The 26,427-nt window shown below is 39.6% G+C and overlaps 1 protein-coding gene across 6 annotated transcripts in view; it reads right to left on the minus strand.

Moving 5' to 3' along the window:
• Window positions 1-26,427, minus strand: part of KLF7 (KLF transcription factor 7) — a 111,817-nt gene that overhangs the window by 52,758 nt on the left and 32,632 nt on the right. For all 6 annotated transcript variants that reach the window (XR_009504279.1, XR_009504278.1, XR_009504277.1 and 3 more), the window contains one exon: window positions 17,712-18,342. Coding sequence is in view for 2 of the 6 variants with exons in the window: in XM_059928546.1 (XP_059784529.1) it covers window positions 17,712-18,342 (631 nt within the window). In the remaining 4 variants the exon portion in view is untranslated. The remainder of the gene's footprint in view (window positions 1-17,711; window positions 18,343-26,427) is intronic.

Raw genomic sequence — 26,427 nt, forward strand, 5'->3', positions numbered from 1 at the left:
GAAAGAGCAGAAACAGCTGTGTAGCAGGCCCAGGCTGGTACCCAGGCAGAAACAGGATAGCCAATTAGCACACTGTATTTAATGCTGATGTGGTTTCCTAGTAACAGGCTGTACAAGTCTGTCTGTTGCATTTTCTCCCTCCCTTCCTCACATTTTCCTCAATCATGCACAGTATTACTATTTGCCCTAATTACTGTTTCTCCACTGCTTCAAGCAGCCATTATTTTGTCCCCAGAGAAATTGGAAGAACTCGGAAAAAAATCTTCTGTAATGACAGTATTTAGTTTCAAATTCAGATTAGCTGTAAGCCTTGAGACACTAAACAACAACAACAAAGAACGAAAAAAACAAAAAGCCAGCAAATCGCCTTCTGCCTAAATTTATAAGTAGCCTATGGTACCTTTTCTTCATGCTACTATTCACATGTGAGTGAAGCAAGAAACATTTAATAATGCATACCATCATTCTGCCATACACTATATTTTCGAATAGGTTGAATCTTCTGTGTACTTGAATTTATTCATATTGATTTTCTGATACTCTCTCCTGAACACTGGGAACATAAAATGTCTTATTACCTGTATCAGAGAAGGGAGATGTATCTTTTGTTGCTCTTTTTAAAATACTGATACTACGTTCAATAGGCTCATGACCAATGGAGAATTCGGTATGAGGAATCATTATTTCCTTTCTACAATAGAAGTTGAGTACAGGTGAAGAGTGTGTGAATACCGCAGTAAGGGGATTCAAACGCCATGTTGTAAGTTCAAAATCACAGTAATGAATTCCAGTGAGGTGATATTAAACCTCATGAACATACAAAATGAAGACAGAAAACATTTAAACATGACTATCGTGCAGCTATTCTAAAATATTTCCAACTGCACACTGCCCATCTTATATACTAGAATATGTACTGGCGTCAACCTTTTTCCTGGGTTCTAGTCATCAGGGCACATATTATATAATTTCACATTTTTAGGGAATCCTTTAGACTCCTAGAACCTGTCTCATTTTAACAGTACCTTCAATATTGGAACAATCTATCACCCTTCTGACAAAATTCCCCTGCTATGAAAACTCCAAGGGCTCCAGAAGAAGACATTAGACACCATAACACACTTCACTGGGCAACACTCTTCCATGAAGGAAAAGGACTTTCTCCATTGAGGATGGCTTCTGGCTTCCTGCCCACAACAAAAGGATTGATGCCTTTTGTCAACTTTAGCTCACCTCGTGGAATGGTTGAAACTATTGTATCCCAACAGATTTGGGATTTTTAAAATTTTTATATTGTTTGCTTGAAAACAGTATGCATAATACCGTTTTACTTTACTGAATTCCGTAAATTAAATGTCAATTACAGTAATGGAAAGAGGATACATTCTGAAGACAAAAACAACAAAAGAAGTCTAAAGTATATGCTTGCTGACACCAGATGAGTGGCTTATCATATAAAATGAGTTTTAAATTGTAAGTGCATTTTTATTTTGCAAATAAAATAAAAGGAGTCTAACCTGACTGCAGGTAACTTTTGAAGGGAAGAAAGGAAAAGATGCAAAGTCCAAAAAGGAAGAAAGTCTGCCAAGTACGCCTGGTTTAAGACAAAGCTGGACCTAGGATCCATAAGGAATTAGTAATGGGGCGCCATGGTCTTCCATCCCCCAAAACTTATTGGCTTCCATCCTGGGTCAGTCCCCAACTCACCTACCTCAATAAGCACAGATAATAAAGGAGGAGGCAAGGTGAACATAAATATGGGACAGACCACAGAAAGTATATTCTCTCTGCAGACACCCTTAAATAATTTAAGTAGGTTGACTTGCATTATATAAGCTAGTCAGGTCCTAACACTGGCAACCAAATATGGAGACACTGCAGGAATGGGGGGTGACTCTGTCACTGGTTGGCCAAATAGCCAGCACATTAAAAAGTCACTAACTTTTGTTTATTTTGAATGGTCTTCCTTCTATTAACGTTTAGCTTAATAACTGTCCTGTCAGTATATTACTTTAAAAAATGGCTGAAAAGAGGTTACTCTTAGAAAATGTAGAAAATCCAGTAGCAGGGGAAGGGGGAAGAGTGGGAGCTGCAGAATGCTGCTCCAGCTTCCGACGCGCCCCCATCTTGACTCCCTGCTTGCTTGCAGATTCCTGAAATTCCATTAAGTCTCCTATAATTGAAGATTCAAAACATAATAAAAGATTTCAGTGTTTTATACTGGTTGATGGATATGTCATCCACCAATCAATAGTGTACCAGATCCTTCCTGATGTAAGGGAGGGTAAAGGAAGGCTAAAAAAGGCAGGAAGTGACTCAGTATAGGAAAGCATCAAGTATAAGATTCTTTGGTGAGGCATGAAGAAGGAAGGAACTGAGATTTTTAGAAAACAAATTTGCCGCCATCCAGATCGCCTCCATTAGACTGGGGACAAATTGAAACTGCCTGGTTCAAAGGGTCACGCTCTCTCCATTTGGTACCTGATAGCCTGGCTCTGAGTCCCATTACACATATATCCATAGTAGGCTGGATTCCCAAAGAGTTCCATTTGCTTACCAGAATTAACCTCTTTATATGAAAAGTTTGTTTCCTCATGATCCATATTCAAGGTTTCAACTACAATTTCTACAAAATTCAAACTGAATATTTTTCAAAGAAAGGCACATCATTTTACAAATACTTTTTCATCTGTCCTTGTATTTCAACTAATTTTTTCAAAAGGATTATTCCAAAGCTTAAAAAAAAAAAGGTTTTGGTTTTGGTTTTATTACACATGACTTTCTTGAACTCCCCTTTGTTTCCTGATTCTAACAGAATCACTCCATTACTGTTTCAACTTCAGGAGACATAAAAAAACTATTGCCTACCACCAATTAATTCTTACAATATTATCTTTGCCTGCACTCTTTACAAAGCTCCGTTTAGGGGCTTCCCTGGTGGTGCAGTGGTTGAGAATCTGCCTGCCAATGCAAGGGACACGGGTTCGAGCCCTGGTCTGGGAACATCCCACATGCCGCGGAGCAACTAGGCCCGTGAGCCACAACTACTGAGCCTGCGCGTCTGGAGCCTGTGCTCCGCAACAAGAGAGGCCGCGACAGTGAGAGGCCCGCGCACCGCGATGAAGAGTGGCCCCCGCTCGCCGCAACTAGAGAAAGCCCACGCACAGAAACGAAGACCCAACACAGCCAAAAATAAATAAATAAATAAATTTTTTTTAAAAAAAGCTCCGTTTAACTTTCCTCCAACCTCCCAATATAATATATACAGGATAACCATAATGATCATGGTTATTAATATTCTTACTGTATTAGAAACAGCATCTATACATTAATTATTTATTAAAGGGAACAGTTTTTTTCAGGTTCACACTTGGCCTTCCCAATGCCATTCCTTCATTTGCACAGACTTCTCATGACCCTCTTTTCCTCTTTAGCAAACAGAGCTGGCCTAACCTTTAAATCTTAGAATTTATAAAATTCGATTACTTCCACTGCCTTTTCTGAAATGAGATTCCTCTTTTCTTTTCCCTCTTCCTCCCTCCCATCCCCAATCCATGCTCTATTCTCTTTTGAAATCAGGTTCTAAATATAATGGCTTTATGAAACCATATTTCAGGCCTTTGCATCAAAAAATGAGGTTCTCAGAGGTGGGGGAAGGAACAGTATCTAGTATAGTGGGTGTTCAATAAATATTGTTTATGGTGAAATACTTTTTAATTTCATGGTTTTTTCTTTCTCCTCAATTCTTATTTTAACATATTTATTTACTTTGTGACTACCAATTATCCATTAAAAGGACATCTGGAATAGGCATCCCACAAAGCCTATAGTTATTACCATATTATAATAATAAAATAAATGTGTTTGCTGTGTATATGCTGAGTTTAAGCCATTCTACTCAATATATGTTTACCTAAATTTATCTTCATAAATGTTAAGAGCTAGCATATTGCTAAATTATCATGTGGGGAAGCTCTAAGATTTTCCTGAATCATAAAATTCTCCCATCAATTGTTTTTCACCACCTCATTCACGCCCCTTCTTTCGAACTCTTTCTCTTAAGCCCCTGAATATGCTAAATCCAAACTATCAAACCCTCCTATTAAACTCTCTCCACCCTGTGAACTGAACAGTTAACCCTTATGCTAGTTTCCATCCCATAAGAGGGGTTTAATGAGTTTCTGCCTCAACACATGGATAAACTTCATTAGCAGCCATGTGTCTCAGCATATTAAAGGCCCTTTAATGTCTTAAAATTGCCCTATTTCAGTTGCTATTGTATAAATTCAAAGAATTCTTATCTATGGCGCTGAGGAGGTTGAAAGTGGTCGATGGGCCCCCTACAGTTCCAGACTGAGGTATTTAATTTCATCCTGCTGATACGCCTGACCTTGAATTAGGGTTTCTATTTTATATAAATTAGTGTATTATCACATTGGCATCATTTTAAAAGATGAACAGCATCAATAAAAAACACCCTTTCCAGAAAGAGAAGAGTGACTTCGTATCTCTGAATCATCCATGCTGCTTCTGACCACTGACAGGAGCCCTGATCTCATTTAATGCCCTGTCTTCCTTTAGAACTCCTTATCTGACCGGCTCTTCCCTTCTTAACTGCTGGTCATTTCTGTGGCACAGCACCTGACATCTACGGGCACTTAATACCTGTTTGTAGAATGACTGAATGAACAAAGTAAATAAGACTACTACTAAATTCTACTAAATAGAATGCAAGCCTAAGGGACATGGTACAAATTTTAATACTGCCAGTGGCAGGTTGTATATCCTGGACTAAGGCATTTTTACAGTTTTGGTCCTCAGTTTCCACTATATGTGATAATGCTTGATTTTATTATTTCATATGGATAGAGTATTAACATTTGTCATTTTAGTGAGTGAATTGGGAATGTTATAAGAAAGTCTCTCTTTAATTTTAAAGTAAAAAAAAAAAACGGTTTAATAATAATGACCATAATAATAGTAACTATTGCAGTAACAATAATGGGACTGGAAACGGAAGATCATTCCTTTGTAATTTCCTTGTTCTGGCTCTTAGTCACTTGATGAGGCAGTATGTTTAAGGATTCTCCCAGTTCTTACCTATTTAGAAGACACTTAAAGTAGTTTTCATTGTCAATTTGTATTTAAACTATAAGCTTCTCATTTCCTCTGAATAATGGGTTATGAAGAAAAATATCTGTATGACTTCTTTTCCCCTCATGAGTTAGCACAGAAGTTAAGAGCTCGGACTGCAGCAATACTGTTTGATTTGAATCTTGGCCCAGCCATCTAGGACCTCTGTGACACTGGACGAGTTACTTGACCTCTCCTGGTCTCATTTTTCTCCTCTGTGAAATAAGAATAGCACCTGTGTCATTAGATTAATATGGCTTAAAGGGTTATATTTGTAAAAGATTTGTTAAAAAAAAAGACAACAGGCCCAAAATGGAGTCATTTGTCCTAAGCCCCACATCATCAAACCAAGACTTAATACCTAACTTAACTATAGTTTTAGCCTCCCCCAAGAATGAAATCTTAAACAAGTCAATCTGGAATTACCTGGTCAGCACTAGTGAGGTAATCTGCCTGAGAGACCCCTGCCATCCCCCCTAAAGGAAGATGATCTTGCCAAAAACAGCTCTGTGCTGGTATAACTTCCTTGTCCTGCCACCTTCTGCCTATAAAAGTCTTACATTTTGTACAGCTCTTCAGAGCTCCTTGCTATTTGCCAGATGGGATGCTGCCCATTTCTTGAATCATTGAATAAAGCCAGTAAGATCGTTAAAATTTACTCAGTTGAATTTTGTTTTTTAACAGATTTGGAGGCAGTGGTGGGATCCAAAGGAAACTTCTGATGGCTTCAGAGGTAACAAGAAACACAGGCACTGGTACCTGTAAACCCTTTGAGTTCTTTGTCTTTCTCATTATTTTCAAGGGCTGTGGGTAAGTTCCTCTCAGCTCTGAGTTCTGCTCTCTTTGCATTGAGCTCCTGATCCAATTGGCTTTCCAGTGCAGGGTTCATGGGCCAGTCTGGTATGACAGGAGGCTCTAACCGAGTGCCAATCCTTAGCCCTTGGTTAGACCACGGTCCCAGTCCAGGGCTTAGTGGGTAAGCGTGAGCTGGCAGATGGTCCCACCTGGAACCCAAGTCCCTAGCCCTTGGTTAGTCCACAATCCCCATTTATTAGGGACTGTTAGTTTAGTCTGTATCTCCTCATTGGGAACAGCTGGTGGTGTCCACCTAGCGCCTTCTCTTGGCCAGTATGCAGTAACATCTCTTTGGTTACTGCTGGTATGTTAGTGTGCATATGAGGTAACGACTATTGCTAATGGGAATCTCAGAAGACAAAAGTCACAAAATTGATGGGTGTGGTGGAGCACTTAAAAGCTGTTAGATCGCTTGTCACCTAACTCAAAAGACTCCTGTGTTAGGATAAATTGGTCACAAAACAGGTTAGATTGACACCAGGTCACCTGCCAATCCCAAGAAAATTTCCACACAACAAGGTATGCTGTAAAACACCACACAATCCCCAACCCAGTGCCACATCCCTCTTGGGTATTAATGTTGGCTCCGAGAGACCCAAGGCTTAGCTAAAAAAAATTGGGATCCTTATGTTTCAAAGAACTGAGTACACTACCTCTGGCACACCTGCTTATTTTATGTCTAAGAACTATGGTCCCGGAAGCTATAAATATCTTAACAACAATGGCAAAACCTTACTAAAGACAACCTAGAATTACAACGGCCGTTATAGGGAATGTTCCAATTAGACATGATCATTTAAGAAAGCGTGCCTTAAAACAAGGGTTCCCAAATCAAACAAACAGAATGGGATACCTACTGTAATTGGCATGCAGAGGCTCCAAAAGGCTCCAAAGTTCCAAGATACCTTCACTGAAAGATTTGTTATAAAAGGCTAATGAAAAGACTCAAGAGGTAACTAAAACCAAGGACCATATGAGGGACACAGCTCCGACTGCTCCCCTCTACCCTCCTTTACTGGAGCATTCATTCTACTGTCTTCTGTCTGAACTGTCTTTCCATTCTGAAGAGACTACAGGACTGTGAACAAGTCTGCCAAGTTAGTGGCCATACAGACACCCCCATATCTACCCTCAAAGGAAGGTCCCCAAATGCACCCCTCCCAGAGTTGAGAGGACTCTGAGGGATTTTCTGGTAAACTGCTACATTACTTCCTTAAACAGCCAAGGAAAAATAAAATTAAAATTAATGGAAAAACCTTGTCAAATTCTGGTAGATACTACAGCCTGCAGATGGGATCCTGGGAAACTGGCAGAAGCCAGCGAAGAGTGAGAGTTCTTAGCAGAGGGAGCTCTCCCGAATTTCTGTCTGTTATGCCCAGTTGGGAGAGGAAAATAAAATTTCACATTGCCCTTTCCTTTCTAAATCCAGATCCACTGGTTATTGATCCTTTCTCTCCCAAGGACAGCTGTTACCTTCTTGTTTGTCTTATTTTACGTCCTGAGAACTTGGCTTGTCAATTTGAGGGCCTCAAGATATGACTGGGCAGAAATGTAGGTTATATCCCATGTGCTGCTAGATATGGCTGGACAGAAATGTGGGCTAGACTCCATTTGCAGCTTGGGTATACAGCCAGCCCTCAGGGGAATTGTCTAAGTCTTTATTTTTTTCTTTCTTTCTCCTTTTGACTATCTTTGGGAGTGGCTCTGGATCTTGGGAGGGTAATAACTTTTGCACCCTCTTTGGGGACACCTCTTGAGTCCATAGGATTGTTCAATACTGCCAGTATTTTTTATTTCATCTTATTTATTTATATTTATTGCGTGTTTCAGCTGAAAACTGACAAGATATTTGAAAGCATTTTTTAAGTAGCTCTGTGATCAGAAGTTGGCCAAACTGGAAGCTGATATTCAGAGCCTGATAGAAAAAAATTTTTAAACCTTCTCCCCTAAGAGAAATGAAACTATGTACCCAGGAGGAAAAAAATAAAACAAAAAACATTCTGATGCCTTTGTGGAAGGATTTACTAAAACATTCCGAAGGCAAACAGCTCTAAATCCAGAACATAAATTTTCATTTCCATCTTAGTTGGAAATCCTCTCCCCAGTATAAAAAAGCAAATTGAAGATAATGTGGTTGAATAAGCAAATCAACCCCTTGATAATCATTTAGGCTACAATCCACTTCTTTGAGAAATTAAAAGCAACTGCCCCTATCTTACAAATTTTTGCAAAACCAGAAATGCAGCTCTAGAAACAATTCGAAGCCCAATCCCCAAACCTCCCCTATTCATCTCAAAAGACTTGTAGGTATTGTAAAAATTCTGGCCTTATGAAACAAGAGTCCTTCTTGGAAGAACTTGCATTCTTTTCCTGTGCCTTTGAGATGTAAATGTTCTACCAGGTCATCTCCAGGAAATCGTATCTAGGCCATATCTCTTTGAAATGCAAACTCCAGGGAGGTAATTCTTATCAAAGGGAAAAAAGGGGGGTAGGGAGTTATTTGGAACTAAGATAAATGAAAAATGTTAAGTGTCTTCTTCACAAATATTAGTGAAAAGCTTTAGCCATCTGAGCCTTAACTTATTCCGTCTGCCAAACACACAATTTTGATCCAACTTATTTTATATAACTAGTGAGTTTTGTATTACTGTACCTAATTCATGGCTAAAATTTGAGAATGGAAGCTTTAAGGTCTCTGAGTCTGTCTGTATGTTTATGTGTGTCTATATACACAGTTGACACTTGAACCACAAAGATTTGAACTGCTTGGATCCACTTGTTTGCAGGTTTTTCCCAACAGTCAGTATTTCAGTACTATATGATCTGCAGTTGGTTGAATCCGCAGATATAGAGGAACCATGCATACAGAGGGCGGACGATGAGTTACACACAGATTTTCCACTATGCAGAGGGCTGGCACCCCTGAACCCCACATTGTTCAAGGGTCAACTGTATATGTGTTGTAGATGTGTGGTATTTTCTACCTCTGGATGGTATTGCTAAAATTAATTTGTAAACGGCTCCATTTAATTGGTTTAAAAACAAATGTTATATAAATTGAACATAGTCTCAAAAATATGAAAACTAACTCAAATGTTTTTCAAGTTCACATGACCTAGGATAATCTTCAGTAAATAAAAGCTAGTTTAAGTTTGTTGGCTTAATTAAAATAGATATGTCTTTAGAGTTATCAACATTGAAAATAATGCAGACATACAACTTTTACTCTACCTGGGTTTACTAGTCAAATAAGTTCATGTTATCTCCGTTACAAAATTTTTCAGCAAGAAAAATAACTTGGTATGATAAAATTTTCATGAGTAATCTAAACATAACTGTTAAGAACAAGTGATTTAAGTAGATGTAAGTGGGTAAGCGCTTCCACTTTCCAGCAATAACTATGGTTTATGGTATATCTACTTAAATAGTTTCCCCAATCTTTTTGGTAACTTGAAACCTTAGAGCTTTGCTAAGTTAAATTAAATGATGAATAGTCACTGACTATCTAGATCATTTCCATTTAAATACTGGAACATTAGTCCTGAACATAGGTTTATCTACTTTTAGCTTCTTATTACTGAGAAACTTGGGTTTATTAGTAGACATGGGGTTTTTTGCCACATTGGAAAATTTATTATGAGAAAGAACATACTTCTAGAAATTATGAAATGTATTTATAAATCTGCCAATCCACAGAATGCCCATATAAGAGACAGTCCACAATTTCTTACATCTTAGTTTTCACTATGAATTAAGGATGTATTCCTTATTTTCAATATTATCAATATATGTAATTAAAACTACTTAGAAAAAAATAAGGGTGAAGGAAAACAACTGTGTATGAAAAGTAGGTAAGGAAAGTAAAATGACTGATTGTTCCAAAATGAGAAAGAGAAAAAAAAAATAGGACAAAATTGTAGAAAGTTTGTGGAAAAGGAACCTTGGGAAACAAATTTTATGTGTAGTCAGGCTGGCTAAGATTAGAATGAATTTATTTAAGTTTAAAAAAAATGAGTTTTAATATCAAAAGTACACTGGTACAAAATTAGAATTTGGTTTTCTCTGTTAAAATTACAAGGCTTTACTGGACTTTTAGTCTGCTTTTGATAACGGATTGTGAAATTTTCTTTATTTTTTAAGTAATCTGCCTGGACAGTGAAGATTTTGTGTCTTACCACAGTAACTTACCGTGCTTCACACTGTCTTTATCAGGTCTTTGATTGCTTGAGAAAACCCAATCTTCTCAATATTAAAAGAGCTAAGTTTTGCTTACAACTATGTAACCTTCTGTATTTGCCTTTAACAATATCTACTGTCACTATTAAATGGATATTTTTGACACACTTCCCCCCAAATCAAATTCTAAGTGAAGTTTTTTGACTTCAAACTTTCTTTGGGATTTTCCAGAGGGCCCCTGGAACATCTCAAGAGATTTGTTCTCTCTCCTCATAAAAAGAAAGATGTTAAACTAAATAGGCTTATTTGATACATTAAATTAAATGAGAAGCATTGTCAAATAGGTAACAATAAGTCTTCTCTATTTCGTATTTGTATATGTTATAAGTGTTCCAGAAATCGTATGAAATTCCTGGAAATCTTAAATGTTCTGGTAAAATGTTATCAGTCGTAATTCCAGTTACTATCTTAAAATGTATATCACAGAAATAAATACACTTCCTTAGCAAATGAGTTCTCATCAGATCTTAACAGTGGGCATTTTAAAGTCTTTTATAATTTACAGGCAGTTATTGTTTTACTCTGATATTTTTGCAAAAGTGAGACTCATGGAAAGGACCTTACCAAGTGCTCCTGACCACTGACACTGCTGCAAAACTAGAAGGCACTGAACCTTGGGTACATATCTCACAGCTGAAGAAGGCTCTACCTGACATCTGCTCCTGGGCAAACTCTGGAGACCTGCAAATCAAACTAACTAGGAAGAGAAGTAGCTGACATCAGTATAGACTGCTTCCACCCAAGATGCTGAATCAAGACTTCATACTTTAAGCATTAAAAACCCTTTCTTCTTCTCTTTCTTTCCTTTACTGTGGCATTGGCCTGGAACGACAACACCATCATATCTCCCAGGCCATTACCAAGGGGGATAACCTTTTAGACTGCTGGATTTGCCATTAAAAACTCCAACCTGTCCATAATGCTAGAGACCCCCTGGTCCTTCCTGCGACCAATTTTTCTTCTATTCCTAATGTCCTGTAAACTACAGTTGAAGCCCCCTTAGAAGTCACTTAGAGGGTCTAACTTTTACGGCCAGGACATTCAGTGCCTTGTTTTTACTTTTCTCTGATTATAGCTGTACTTGCCCAACTAGACACAACACCTAGACAAACCATAGTATATTCGCACCCTCACATCCTTATGATTATCTAAATCAGATCTTACCCCAATCATGAGAAGATCTTACCAGCAGCACCCATTTCTTCAAGGAGTTTAGAACAACTTTTTATTTGGGGCGAGGAGATTTACTTTCCAAATGCACTGAAAAACTAACTGACCCCTGGCTTGAATGGGCAAGTGCAACGATCCCTGCAAATGAATCCGTTAACAGTGCCACATTCATGGGAATGGTTTGTGCCCTGACATGATTAATCTTTGTCTGTGGTGATTATCATTCTCCTTGGGCTTATGCATGCCTAGATGGCTGGTACATAACCAGGCAATGCCTCTTAGGTTATCTAACTGTGCCCCTAACCATCCACAATCAAACTGAGGCACCTCATTGGTCAACTCCCCTGATTTACATTGTCAAGTTAGAAGGGACCTATCAGAAGGCTTCAGGACTCAGGGTTCGCTTCCTTTGGCAGGCACCTACTTCCCTGGTTAGGAGTGAGTACAAGTGAGACTATGATCAGGAACCTTCCTTAACTCTTGAAAGTACTGCAGAATCCACTGCTAAAGCAACAGCTGCCCAAGAAAATTCCTTAGACTCTCTGACCAAGGTTGTTCTTGATAATGGGATAGCCCTTGATTATCTTTTAGCTGAACAATAAGGTGTCTGTGCTGCGTCCAATACCACTTTCTGCACTTGGATTAACACTTCTGGGGAAGCTGAAACTCAGCTACATAAAATCACTGAATAAACCACTTGGCTTTAAAAAGTGACTCCTTCAACGAGGTCTTCCTTGACGTATTTGATTTTGATTGGTTTGGGTCTTGGGGAGCATGGCTCTGAAGTACACTCCAGATACTGGGAATTGTCTTGCTTACAATAATCATAGTAGTCTTCCTGGTGCACTTTAAATGCACGTTTAAGTGCATGTTCATGGCCACTAACCACCAAGCAAGTAATACCCTAAGACTGAAATGTCAGAAAAGGGATGAAGAGAATGACCAACTTAAAAAGTGTGAACCTTAAGTCATGACCTGTGAATAGCACACAGAGAATCAGCAAAAACTGTGAGATCTTCAGAGCAGTAGCTGGGAGTGGCATTAATGCGTTAAATTTTGATCACATCTCTCAGGCTGAGTCGGATCAGAAGGGCAGAATTGTTAAAAAAAAGAGACAACTGGCCCAAAATGGAGTCACTTGTGCTAAGCCCCACTTCACCAAACTGAAACTTACAATTTTAATATAGGTTCACCCGCCCCAAGAATGGAATCTTAAACCAGTCAATCTGGAATTACCTGATCAGCACTAGTGAGGTAATTTGCCTGATAGACCCCTGTCATCCCCTAAAGGAAGGTGACCTTGCCACAAACAATCAGCTCTTTGCCGGTACAACTTCCTTGTCCAGCCCCCTTCTGTCTATAAAAGTCTTTTGTTTTGTATAGTGCTTCAGAGCTCCTTTCTATCTGTTAGATGAGATGCTGCCCAATTCATGAACCACTGAATAAAGCCAGTAAGATCTTTAAAATGTACTCAATTGAATTTTGTTTCTTAATACTCTGAACAATACCTGGCATATAGCAAGTGTTTTTAAGTATTTGTTGAATAAGTAAAATAAATTATATTTCAAACTTTAAAGAACTTTCATTATATGTATAAAATAAGCACTTTTGTTTGCCTCTTAAATACTACACTCATCTTTTTGTTTGTAATGTTTTTACCCACCTTTCCATTTAAAAACAATTTCCCTAAATCCTAATTAAACTTAGAGATTGTGCCACATCTTGATTCACTATGACCACCCCAAAGCAGATATAAAATGCTAAGTAAATTGCACGTTCGTTTTATCTTTTCACTTAGAAAGCATACTTTTATATTTTTCAGTGCAAAATCTAGAATGTCCTATCACCACCCATGGATTAGGCTAAAGCAACCCCAGTCTATAGAGAGTTCTCCAAGTGGCACAAGAGAGGACGTGGCCTCTTTTCTCCCTCCTCTGTGACGAACAACCAAAGATTCCATTGCTGGCCTTTGTCCGGACTTTACCAACCTGACTCATCTTAATAGTGTAAATGTGGACATGCTTTTATATGAATTTCCATATTAGAAAAGTCTGCTCACTTAACACAAAGCACCATTTCAATCACAGACTTTCTTCCTTTCCTACTCAGTAGTGATCGAGAAGAAATGTAGAATATTATTCTTTCTCATTTTGAATAGAAACTACTAACATTTTAACAAATTGATTTTTGCTGAAAATAAGCATAATAAAGTGGGGTTTTTTTTTTAAATTGAAAGTGAGGGATTCCCCTGCGTCAAAATATAAGAATTATTTAGCTGTCTCCAAGAAGATGAATAAAACTATGAACATAATGGTTGACTTATTGAGAAAGAAAAATATATTATACAAAGACCAGAAAACAGAGTGGGAGAGAAAGGTCTGTAATGGCTTGGCTGCTAAAGGACATTTTTACGCTCATGCCAGCACTAAGTGCTCTTCCCAATGAATAAACCATATGTCCATTTTTATATGCTTCCTTTCACTAAGATTCTGCTACTTCACAATATTCCTTTTGTCCCAGTCCCTGCCTCATCTTCTGCCACCCCCAGCCTGGCTCCCCCATCCCTCACTTCACCTCCTTGGGCAACCAGTATTTGTGCCCTAGCTACCAACTTGAACATCTGCTACCTGAAAAAAAGAAAAACCACCTCATTGCCTAACATCCTCCAGGGCAAAAAGTTTGAAGGATTCAGCGTCCTCAAAAAACAGCCACAGAAGGGAAAAAAAAAAAAAGAAGAGGAAGAAGAAGCATATCTTTTCCAGCTCAGTAAATCCTATCTGTATAACGATTAAATGAATAACACTTTTAAAAATTCTTCAATGCAAGGAAATCCATGTTACCAACAAAGTATTGTCTTTCTTTATGCATAGACAGAGACCCACACATTTTATTTCACATTTGCAAGTGTGTCTCTTTTTCAACATATTACCATGTAGAAGAGATAGATCATATATATAACTCTAGAGAACAAAATGCCAATATTTCCCATCTTTCTCCTGGATGGTTTTCTCTCTCTCTCTCTCTCTCTCTCTCTCTCTCTCTCTCTCTCTCTTTTTATGTCCGAAAACACTTCCCCAGCTGATGGATAAGAAAATATTTTCACTGAATTAAAGTGAGCCCTGTGTTAAAACAGCTTGCCTGAATCCAACCAGAGTCCATTTTTTTAAACTTCATTTCAACATTTGGTCAGCGGCTCTCCCTACTCCGTTCACTTCTAGCAGCAGACTCGTCTCCAACCTGAATTCCCATCACCCTATACCTTGGCCCTCAAGCTTTTTACTAGTCTACTTCCTTGATATGTTTGCACTTAATTTGATTCCATCCTTCATGCTTTTTTCATTATTCTTAGTTCATCCACACCACATAAATTATCACTTTTGTTTTTTTCAGTTCCCCATGTGCCCCCTTCACACCAGTTCCAAATAAATACTTCTGATTCTCATCCATTTCATCCAAATTAATTCAGATTCCCTCTCCTCATCCCCCATCTCCACTTTTACCTCCCCTCCTGTCTGTTTCTCTTTCTTATAGCACCTACTTTTCCCTCCATGCTTGTCTCTGCAGAAGGTTTTACCGGCAAAATGCTTCTGGAGGGTGCGAGGCCATTGCTTCATGTGTTGTTTTAGGAAAGTCATGCTCTACATTACTGCCAACTTCAACAGACCAATGCCTGCATGTCCAATTTCACCCTCCATGAATAATGTCCTTGTATCATCACCCCTACCCTGAAATTATGGAAGTGAGGAAAGAAAAGCTTCTTGTTTTTTGGTGGCATTTAACTTTAAGTGGTTTATTTCTAGTTTACATAAAGCTGTTTTTGCACAAAATCACTGCTAATCAATATCATCGGCAATAGTCACAACTACAACCAACCCTATTACTATCCTTAATGAGCTCTTACCATCTGCCAAGTATTTTACATATGTTTACTCATTTAATCTTCAAAACAATCTAGGAGGTAAATTATCCCTATTTTACAGGTGAGGAAACTGAGGCTCAGGGAAGATACATCATGTATCCAGGTCATAAATCTAGGAAGTTGTAGAGCCAGAATTCAAACCCAAGTCTCCCCGACTGCAAAGCCCTGCTCTTAACCACTCTGCAGTACTGCCTTTCTAATAATGCATGGTGCCTTCTTGGGTAAATTCCCCACGGGGAGGAGTCTTTCCACTTTAATCCACTATAAGGCAAGGGGTTGCAGGTGCTGGGAAACATAATGAGCTCCACCTTGATAATCACTCTGAACAGAAAATGCCCAAAAAACAAAGCACAAAATACGCATCACGCCTCAGAGTTATCCTTCTAACACATCCACTGGAAAGAGGGGAGAGGGAAAAGAAGAAAATGCCCTGGACTCACCCCCAAAAAAGACTCTCTGCTTCCCCAGAGCCGTCCAGTCTCCATACTAGGCGGGACATTGCCTGTCTCACGTCAGTAATGAAAAAATGCGCTCATAAGCATGAATCCCACACCCCCAACAAAGCTCAGCCTTCTTGCCGCATCCTGCCTTCTCTGGTTTCCTGCGGGGAACAGGAGATGAGTCATGGCTGGAGCCTGGGAGCACTGCAATGTCTTCTCGTTACTTTACTCACTGACTTGAGAAAGAAAGACATATAAATAAAAATGACCTCCAGGACAATATCAGAGAGAGGGGAAAAAAAGCTGAAAATAGCAGGAAGCTTTCGCCTTGATGTATGTGGACTGAAGGACTTGAACCCAATCTCCAGTGGGAACCCTGAGTGGCACCCGAACCTGAGCCACGGGTTCAAAAGTTACCTTAGGGGACCTTCCCATGAACCAAGTGAGGGCACAAGGGAAAGTCAGTTCGGAATTAGAGGAGAGCATGCCTAAGTCCTGTGGTGTGAGGAAGCAATGTCCACGCTCATCCTCCCGTGGGAGTACCTTCCAGGTTCACGGTGGTGATGGCTTCTAGTCACACATTATGCACTCCTACCTCAGGGAAGCTCCTCTGTCCTGCACAAAGACATTTCGCAGACCCCCTCCCCCCAGAACATTAAAGCTGAGAGGGGCCTTAAGATCCGGATTGTTTGGCAGATGTGGAAAATGAGGCCGCCAGTGAGGTAAAGTGATGTGCTCAAGGTCACAAAGCTAGTTAGTAATAGCATTAGAATAGAACCCAGGTTTTCCTGATTTTCCAGCCAATGAACTTTGCACTGTACACTTCCTTGGTGACACAGTCCACAAACCACCACAGAGTACCTGGAAGACAAGCAGTGAGCCCGAAAAGAACTTTCACCAACACATCTCCCAGCCTAGATCCAATCACCTATTTCTCCCTGACAACACTCTGATTCTGCTGTTTATACTTTCGGAGCTTTTCCCTGTCCAGCTTGTACTGTGCATGCAGTATGCAAAAACCATACCAGCAATACACTGTCAGGGACTCATTAAAAAACCCCCAATGACAGTAATTGCTCCTACGATGCTAACCCCAAGAAGAGACACCAGCCCTAAGCTTCCAACTCAAACCAGAGAACAAAGACCAGATTCAAGGAAAATGCTAATCTCACTCTTTTCTCTGCAAACCCCACTCTTCCAAATTATCCCATCACTCCCAAGATCAACATGATTCCTGGGAGTCACCACAGAAGTCCTGAGGAAAATATACAGTCCCCGCCGGTCCCCAGCGCCCTTACCACACACATAGCAATGTAATCACTTTAGCAACTTCTCAGTAACAAGCTCATTAAAAAGCAATTCTGCCATCTCTCCATTAAAGCATGCGCCAGAGAACAATGCAAAAGAGGAGATGCCAATTAATTATAGAATGATCACCTCTAATGAACTCTGAAACCCTCCTGCTGTTGGTGACTTTGATGAAAAATCACGGATGCTGGAAAAAGAGTGAATAGGGACACCTTGGCTACCTTGTTCAACTGTGAATTTCAAATGTACCTCCTCGGATTCCAGTGTTGATCCAAACTACAGAACGACACTGATAAAACAATGAAAAGTGTCAGGAAAGTGACAAGTGCACATATCACGTACGGTTGTGAGTCACACCACCAGAGCCCCTGTTCAGGCATCCTCAGTAGTGTCTGATTCTACACCGTGGTTGGCATTGCCTCTGAAAGTGTCTCCGAGCCAGTGAGTGACAAACCCATGTCCTGTGCTCAGGACACCTGGAGATCCTAAGGTAGCGAGTGAGTCACCTGCTTCCCCACCCAGGCCCACCTGCCTCTCTACACCTCCTAGTTGGCATGGATGCCACTTGTCGGAACAGAGAGAAGCCCTTCCCACCACGAGGCTAAAGGAGGAAAAAGAAGAAACCACGTGCGGCCAACTTGTACCACTACCTGTGTGAGTCCTCTGGTGGGCCTTTAAGTGGGAGCTTTTTGTATAAACTTTCCGGCACCCGTTAAACTGACAGCGGTGAACCCTCTTCTTGTTTTCGGGGCATGCCTCAGCCCCTACTCCTCCTTGTTCACTGTCGCTCTGTCCACTCTTAACTGTCCCAGCTGCCGCCACGGCTGCCGCTGCTGTCGCCACCCCTCCCACCTTTACTGAGCTGAGTGCAGCCTTCTTGGCCACCAGTTTCAACGTCACTGTGCCATCCACGGCTGAGAGAGTCTGTGAGGTTTTGACCAGATGGCGGCTGAGCTCAGGGGACGAGGGGGGCGTTAATGAGGTCACTGCGTTGAGCTGGGCCTGGTTGACGGCTGTGTAGCTGTCTAGAGAAGAGCTGGTTGGCTGGAGGCTGAGGCAGGTCTCAGATAGCAACTTGTCCCGAGAGAGCAAAATGTCCACTGCCGAACTCTTCTCACAGATGGTCGCTTCCACAGGGAGCAGCAGGGGGTCTAAGCGCCGGAAACTTTCCTCAATGCACGGGGGAGGAGAAGCACGGAGGAAACAGTCCAAGTCCTCCCCAAAGGTCTCCGAGATCCTCCTAGGCTCCGTCTGCAGGTAGCGTTCCAATTCAAGGCATGTCTGCAGAGGGGAAGGAGGGAGGGAGAGAAACAGCCATCAGAAGCAAAGAACACCATAAGACCACATGTTGACAGGCTGAGGAAGAAGATACAGGAAGGAACAGAGAATGTTTCATGGCTCGTATCTGAAATTCTCTTGTTGAAAGGTCTGACCTTGTTATTTCCTCCCTGGACACTTCTGAAGGGTTCACAAGGGTCACATCTATAGTTAATGGGGAACTAGAAGCCCAGAAGGGCTATCTCACACCATCAAGTTCCCTGAGAACATTTAATGTTAAAATGGTCTCATGCTCCACAATCCAATTCAGCAGGTGAGATGCTCTAAGCCTCCCTAGGAGTTCCCACGCAAGCAAGAAGCAAATAGAATCAGACAAGGTTTTCATATCGAGATAAGACTCCCCACAGTCCAACTTAATTTTTCAAATAGACTTTAGCAAGTCACAAAAATAAGACAATTTTCCAACTTGACCTGAAGAATAAACCATGCCCACCCAAACTAAGTCATGAGCTGAACCAACAGCAAGCCCTGCCTTGGGAATGGATTCCCTAACCAGCAGGAATGGACACTGTTCTAAAGAACGCCTTGTATAAAACCTTTGATGCACATGACAAAACCCCCATTGTTTACAGCAAGTTATTCAAAATACAATTGCTACATACTGTGTGGCAAGGAGCATGAGTCCCATTATAATAGTTTGACATCTCTGACTCCATGATAAAAATAAGTTCAATCATAGCTATTTGAATTGTTAAAGATAAGACACAATCTATTTCAATATAAAGTTTTCACCTGGTAAAGAAGTGAGGAAAAAGAAACCAAAAAAAACAGAAAGGTTCAGAGTTTCAACAAATCTTCATCCATGGTGCATGTAAGTCTTTGTAATGGGGGAAGCGCTTTTATGGCCAAAGCGGATTTTAAGTTTATAATCTAAAAGCTCTCCTCACTTAATCCTACTCTTCCAGAATCTGGTAGAAAACCATGGTGCTAACTTATATTATCAGTTCAATTTGCTCTAACTTCTGGGGCTTCAACAAAGAAACACTGATGGCAAATTTTAAATGTGACTAGCTCCTAATGTACTGCCTCTGTAGAGCTTCTATGTTTTCAACCAGTGTTCTGATTCTAGGTTTTTATTCTGTTAAGAATCTATTTTAACGATATACCTAGTTGTGTTGTATCTGTCAAGGATTTTATTTTGGTGACATTTCAAAAGATTGGTTTTTAATCAGCCTTCTGGTAAAACTCTGCATTACTGAATAAGAAAAGCAGATTTTTAACAATGAATCACCTTTGGGTCTCACTATTGATTTTTAATAGGATAAACTAATGAATGGTTCCAATCTTCATTCAACCCTCATGTCACACGTGTTCACTCAACTACTGTGTTCCCAGCAAGGTGCAAGGCTTTCTGTATGTTAGAAGGAGAAGACTGTGATAGATCCATGTGATGTAGGTGCAGAATAAACAATTACAAGCTAAAAATTACATGAATTTATAAGCAAAGTGGTACCAAATAACATAACAATAAAGTATGTTGATAAGTTCTTAGGGGATGAGTGGACAATGAATTCTGTACTCTATATTACGGAGGTATTAATCAAGTAAAGCTTATTGGAAAAGTTAAGTTTGATTATATTTTGCTTATTGATTAAATAATAGCTCTTGCTGAGTAGCTTCCCACCACTTTATATCCGAAACAAGTACTACCACCTTCTCAGGTCTAGGAATTTGTCTTATCCTTATTTGCCCCTTTTCTGAATTCTATGTTTCAGAGATTTTCCCTTCCATTTTTCCATCTCATTGCTAAAAATTATCATTTACTTCTTTCCAATATTGAAACCCTCAGTGTTAGCCCCAGCCAATTCACTTCTGAATTATAAGATATTAGCCCTGAAACCTCCCTTAAACCTCCCCTTCCCTTTTTAAACCATCATCTACCAAGTACAGTGTCTGGTACCCATCAGGTACATAATGTCTATCAAACAAAGATAAAATCAACTTTATGCTATTATTTTGATCATTCTATTCTACTCCACTCTACAAAAGCCACCTGCTGACCCTAACCTGGACTAGGCTGAGGCTAGCAATCCTAGAAACGACCACCAATACATGTCTTCTAGAACATAATTGTAATGCTCCTTTAGCTTTGCCCAAAGAGCAGAACCAGACCTTTGAGACACAGATATGTTTCAGGTAGAAATCAGCTGAATCATGGGTTATAAGAGGTCCTTGAGGCAGTTCCCGGCCTCACACACACAAGGACTATTTCACACCCACAGTCACCAGTGTCTATGGATAGAGCTTTTGGATGTCATGTCATCTTACATATTTTTAGCTCAAAGAATCAAAAGTCACTAAGAAATTGTTGTGATTATTAGGAAGCTCAGATCTCTTCACATTCAGAGTTCTAAGGAACTGAGATATTTTAAATGCATTTACACACTCTTCAGGGAGGATAAAAAATAACCTACCCAGTATGCCCTAGTTTGAATCCCAGAACACATGGATCACACTAATTATCTAAGGATGGAGATACTTCCCATCACTAAAATATGGGAAAATCTGGACCACTTAAGAGAGGCCATCACTTGCAATCCTAATACAAGGCATTCTTATTCCATCTGAGAGTTAGAGAAGCATGAGTACCCATCAGAATGTGCTGGGTAGCCCTCTGAAATCATTATGGAATACTTTTGTCTTGAGAAATCTACTTCTTGTAATATTTGCTGGTGATGAAGCTTAGATAGAAAAGAAGACTTGGTCAACCAGAAACTCATCAGGAGTGTTGGAGATTAAAATGTTAAGGATGAGGATTTCAATGTTAGATTATTTCCAAGCAAAAGAGACAGTTTATCGCCAATGTTTTTGAAAAATAATTATAAGAACTCCCTTAAGAAATGCCTATGATGTTTAATTGGAATATAAGGTATCAGTATTTACTCAGAGATTTTAAATTTTACATATACACACAGAGGTATATATAGAAATAAATGTGTATATGCATGTATGTGTATATATACATGTATTTCCTAGCTCTGTCAATGAGAAGAGTCTACAAGCAAAGACACTCCAGTAGCAGTGAGCACACCTGGCATGAAGATCTTGGTTTCTAAATATCACTATCCAATAAAGGGAACCAGGGTGCCTTGGAGAAATAGTTGATTGAAAGGCTGAGGCAAAGAAAATAAAGATGAGACTAGAATATATGGTCGTATCAGAAGATAAGGAAGTGCTCATAAAGTGATGGAGGCATGTCAAAAAGACTCATGAGCCAACGTGAAGGAGTTCTCAAAGCCCAAATCTAGGCAATGTGAGCAACAAAAACGAATAATGATAAAAGATTCTAACCCACGGAATACAATTAATATCCATGAATCCATAGTGATATAAATAAATGGTTGAATAAATAAATAAATGGAGGAGATAGATCAGCTCCTACTTATAATAAAATTACAATTAATAAACATAGAAGTATTGAAATAGAAGTATTAAAATAGAAAATCGCCATTAGTCAAACAACAAAGTTGTAATGAGTACAGGCAAGAATCACCAACGGATGTTAACATTAATAGATGAAGGTATAATGAGAAACAAGATATTTGCCTAGTCTCAAAGCACTCCCCCAACAAGACATTTATTAATCACAAAGACAAAAATAATAATTTTACAGTAGAGAAACCTGGCATGCACCACCTTCACCATATGATGAAATTTAGCAGCATATTGATATCATGCTCCCCGCACATGACAGTCTGAAAAGGGCACAACATTATTCTGTGCCATTCTTGCCAAAAGTACCTAATTTCAATCTAATCATGAGAAAACATGAGACCAATACAAATTGAGGGCCATTATACAAAATAACTGGCCAGTATTCTTTAGAAGTATGAAGGTCATGAGGAACAAAGGAGAAGCTGTCACAGATTGCAGGAAACTAAGGAGATAAGACAACTAAATGCAATGGATCCCTGCCTGGATCCTGGAAGAGAAAAAGGACACCGGTGGGAAAATAATGTAATTCAAATAAAGTGTATAAATTAGTTAATGGTATTTTATCAAGGTTAATTTCTTGTTCTGATACTTGTATTATGATTATGTAACATTAAGGGAAGCTGCAAAGAGTGTATACAGGAACTCTATGTACAAATTTTGCAACATACTGTAAGTCTAAATACTTTCAAAAGAGAGAGAGAGAGAGAAAAGAAATGCCCATCGGCACACTAGGAGTGTCTCCAGATTGCAAATTTCGATACAGAGTTCAAATGTTTGTTTGTCCACCAGAACCAGAGATTTACTCTGTCCCAATGACACTAGCCAGCAAACTCCAAATTGGAGTCAGCAGATGTCAATTTAATGACATAAATCATGGCTGTCTGGTACCCCACCTTGGAGAAATGAGGCTTTCCTCAGCCTGAACTAACAATACAACTTAGGGCTTGAGCCACTGGATCAGCCTCCACCTTCTCAAAACTCCACTACCGTCAGCAATGGGGAGGAAACGCACCCAAGTGCAAAGTGACTTTCTTATTATTTATGAGTCACAGATGAGTTTTGTGAAGGCTCTCCGATATCCCAATTTTGAAATGCATGGCTTCTTCTAGTTTCCTAACAAATATCACCTGCACTTGGTTTTGAAATGATCACCCTGAAATATTTTAAAATACTCTCTCCATTCTCTTCATAGCCTTCTTGTTGAAACATGCTTATTAAAATGATAATCCAAGACCTAGTTTTAAAAAAAGAAAAAAATTCAAACCTGTTACTGCCATACCTGCTACTTCTACGATAGGATCCACAGGCAGAATTCGACAGAAAACAGGATAATCCAAGTCTTGCAGGACAAATTAAGTTCACCAAAATCTCCCTGTTGTTGGCAAGAGGTAGTTACTTTCACGGATCAAGAAATATGTAAGAAACTTGGTCATATGCGGGCATGATGATGCCAAGGTTACCAAATGGCTCTTGTTCAACCTGTCCTTATCTTATCATAATTTACATGAAACTTGCCAGTCAAGATTGCAAATATCTCCAGGCACTTTTGCCATTTCCCCTAAAACCCTCCCCTAAAGGGTTTCCCTCACCTATTTTTCCTCTCCTTAACTTCCCCTCATGCCCATATGCTTGACACAATCTTTCATTTTCTCTCCCACTAATCGTTCTTTCATCCAAAGTTCAGCATAAAGTCTATCTCTTTCAGGAAGCCTGGTTTAGGAAACACAGAGTTAAGAAAATATGCTGGCTGTCAAGTGTTGAAAGACAACCCTCCTCAATCCTGGACAATTAAACGGTGTCTCCAGAATGAATCTAAGGGTCCATAAATTGGTAGCATGTCTGGTTTATTAAGATTATGATCTCCTTAAAAGCAATGACCATATTGTTTAAATCACATAGGTCTCAAACAATAAAAATAATCTTTTAGAGCTAAATTCTACCTTTGCTATCTCAGATGGCAGATATGTCTAAGTATTTGAAGTGGTGTACCATTGTAAGAACTTTCTAAAAAATAAGCTTACCTCACAACCCCCATCCATCACCACCGCTGAAACTATACCCATGTTTTTAAAACATAAAAAGTTCTAGTTCTTTTTCTGTCTTTTAATTAGAACATAAGACAAAGCCATTGGTCCAATATTCTTGCCACCACTCAATAACTGTGTCATTAGGAGTAGTTATTTGTAGTCTTTGGATCCACATATACTTGAGTTAGTGAGTCAAAAAAGAAATAGAAGAAATAAAAGAAATGGCATTTTGCTAATGATTACTTTCTGGAATAATATAGTCATTGAAATAAAGTGCCACCTACACTACTACCTATGTTCATAATCAATTATCAGTCTTTTGTGTTCCCTTTAGCCAGCTGCCCTTCATTCCAAGTATTCTACCTATTTCATTCACCTAAAAGATCCAAGAGTTAAAAGAACAAAGAGATCAAACAAATTGGGGAAAGAACATAGAGGCAAAAATATGGGGAGATACCAGCAATCTCCTTCATGGAAACTTGCAAAGTCATGCTTCTTCTGAGATCAGACCTTGACCTACTGATGTTGATGATAATGATGATGCCGATGCTTCCAGCAAGGAAGGGGTGAATTTTGGTTCCCAGAAAGAATGCTCACCCAGGTAACTGCACACGTAGGTGAACTGCACTTGGCTGCCCATGGGAGCCCCTTCCTGACATTTGTTATGTGTGGTTTTGTCATGTGCTATTAACCATGGTGCCACAGTCCCCAAAGAGTCTGAAGTATAGAAACAGGGAGACGAACCTCTTACCTTTCTCCTGGGAGTGTCCCAGAGCTTAATTACTTTTCTGTGCTCTGAAATTCACACACAACCCAGAATGGAAATTCAAAGTGACACAAAACAAGCTACTGACAGTAGGGTAATTTGTGCTTCTTTTGTAAAGCAATCTTCTAAAATACTCATTCCTTCTAACATATTATTAACTAAGTTCACACTTCACACTTTTTGGCAAAATCTTTATTCTTCTAACTCCAAGCCAACTTGAAAACTCTATAGGATTGCAAAGATTGATATTTATGGGAACTTTGTGATTTTTTTTTTTCCCCCTCTTCAAAGGATGGTATGATGTAATGGTTCTGACACATTTCTAGTCTTTCTAAATTAGGTCAGAGTTGAAAGATGGGAAAGGAAGTTGAAAGCATGGCCAGAGTTCTGGTACCGTTTTTCTGAGGGATTGGGGGAGGGAAAGGAAGCACCATAATTGATAAACTCAGTAAGCCTATGCGAGAACCTCACATAACAGGCACCTCAACGTTTTGCCCATCTCCCTGGGTTTCGACATTTCAAAGCAGTTCTGAGGAGGAGAAATGTAACAGTGAACCTAACTCGTGGCAGAGAGGAGGTATGAACCAGTGACAAGAATCAAACTTGTAAGACCTAGAGATAGATTTTAAACAAACATTCACTTTTTCTTGACTTTCACTGCCAGAAAATATTTGGGTGGAAGGTTAGGAGAGAATAAATTCTGTCTAGAAATTGTGGGTGAGCAAGTATATGGTATAAGTGAAAATCTCTTACTGCGTTTTTTAGCTATTAGGTTAAAAAAAAAGAACCCACATCAATAGCACACCCCAGAGGTACAACAGTATTACCCATCATTGTCAGAACTGCTGAACTCCGCAAAACCACCGAGTACTGCAACCAGTGTAAATGCCATTCCTTCCCACTGTCTCTCACATCAGCTGGTTGCCAGAGCTGGAACCAAATTAAGTATTTCCCTCTAGTAATCCGTAAATTCTGAGAGACAGTGCTATGCAAATTAACTGAATTCTAAACAAACATGAAAGTTGGGAAATCTCTACCAAAAACCCCTTTAGTGTTTCTCCTCCCCCAATGATTTTCAACATACAAAGAAAATATTTGTTGTATATTTTTCCTTTGGGGAGGCTGGGGAGAAAGGAGACAAAATTAAAGACCTGGGGAGAGGGTGACGTCTTTGAAATAGACAGCCTCAAATACCCCTTTCATCTCCCAGAGATTCCTTAGTTGCAGCACATTAAAAACAAACAAACCAACAAACACCAAACAACTCAAATCCGAATTAAGAGTTAAGGCGAATTTTACAGCCACGTAACCTGCGCAGAGTTGGGGCCCAGGTCTTGTGCTCCTTGTCCCCCAGGCCTCCCACAACCTGGAAGAGCTCTTTCCTCCTTCACAGTGTCTGTGACCCTTAAAATTCAGTGTCCACTAGGAATAAGGTGGCCCATGCACAAGAGGCCGTCCTATCTTGGTTCAGGGTTGTTTTTCCATATGTTACTTTTCAGAACACACCAATGAGAAGTCTATCACTCTGGCCTCTACCTACAATTACTGCACCTACCCTCCATCAGCCCTTAAGGAGGGTCACTCGCTCTCACTTGGCCACTGAACTATAACTAAATTCAACTTCTGAGTGGTGCAGAGACACCACTGCTCGTCACAGCTAGGTCACAGAACACGCTGGGGTCCACTATCAACTTACTTCCCAGCTAAGTCTCCATTTAGCTTGACACACACTGGAGGAAACCCCATTTGTTACTTTAGAGCTTGAAAATAAGTTTCATTAGATGTCTCTGCTTCAGTTAT

The sequence above is a fragment of the Balaenoptera ricei genome, chromosome 7 (assembly GCF_028023285.1).
Source record: "Balaenoptera ricei isolate mBalRic1 chromosome 7, mBalRic1.hap2, whole genome shotgun sequence".
Lineage (NCBI taxonomy): Eukaryota > Metazoa > Chordata > Mammalia > Artiodactyla > Balaenopteridae > Balaenoptera > Balaenoptera ricei.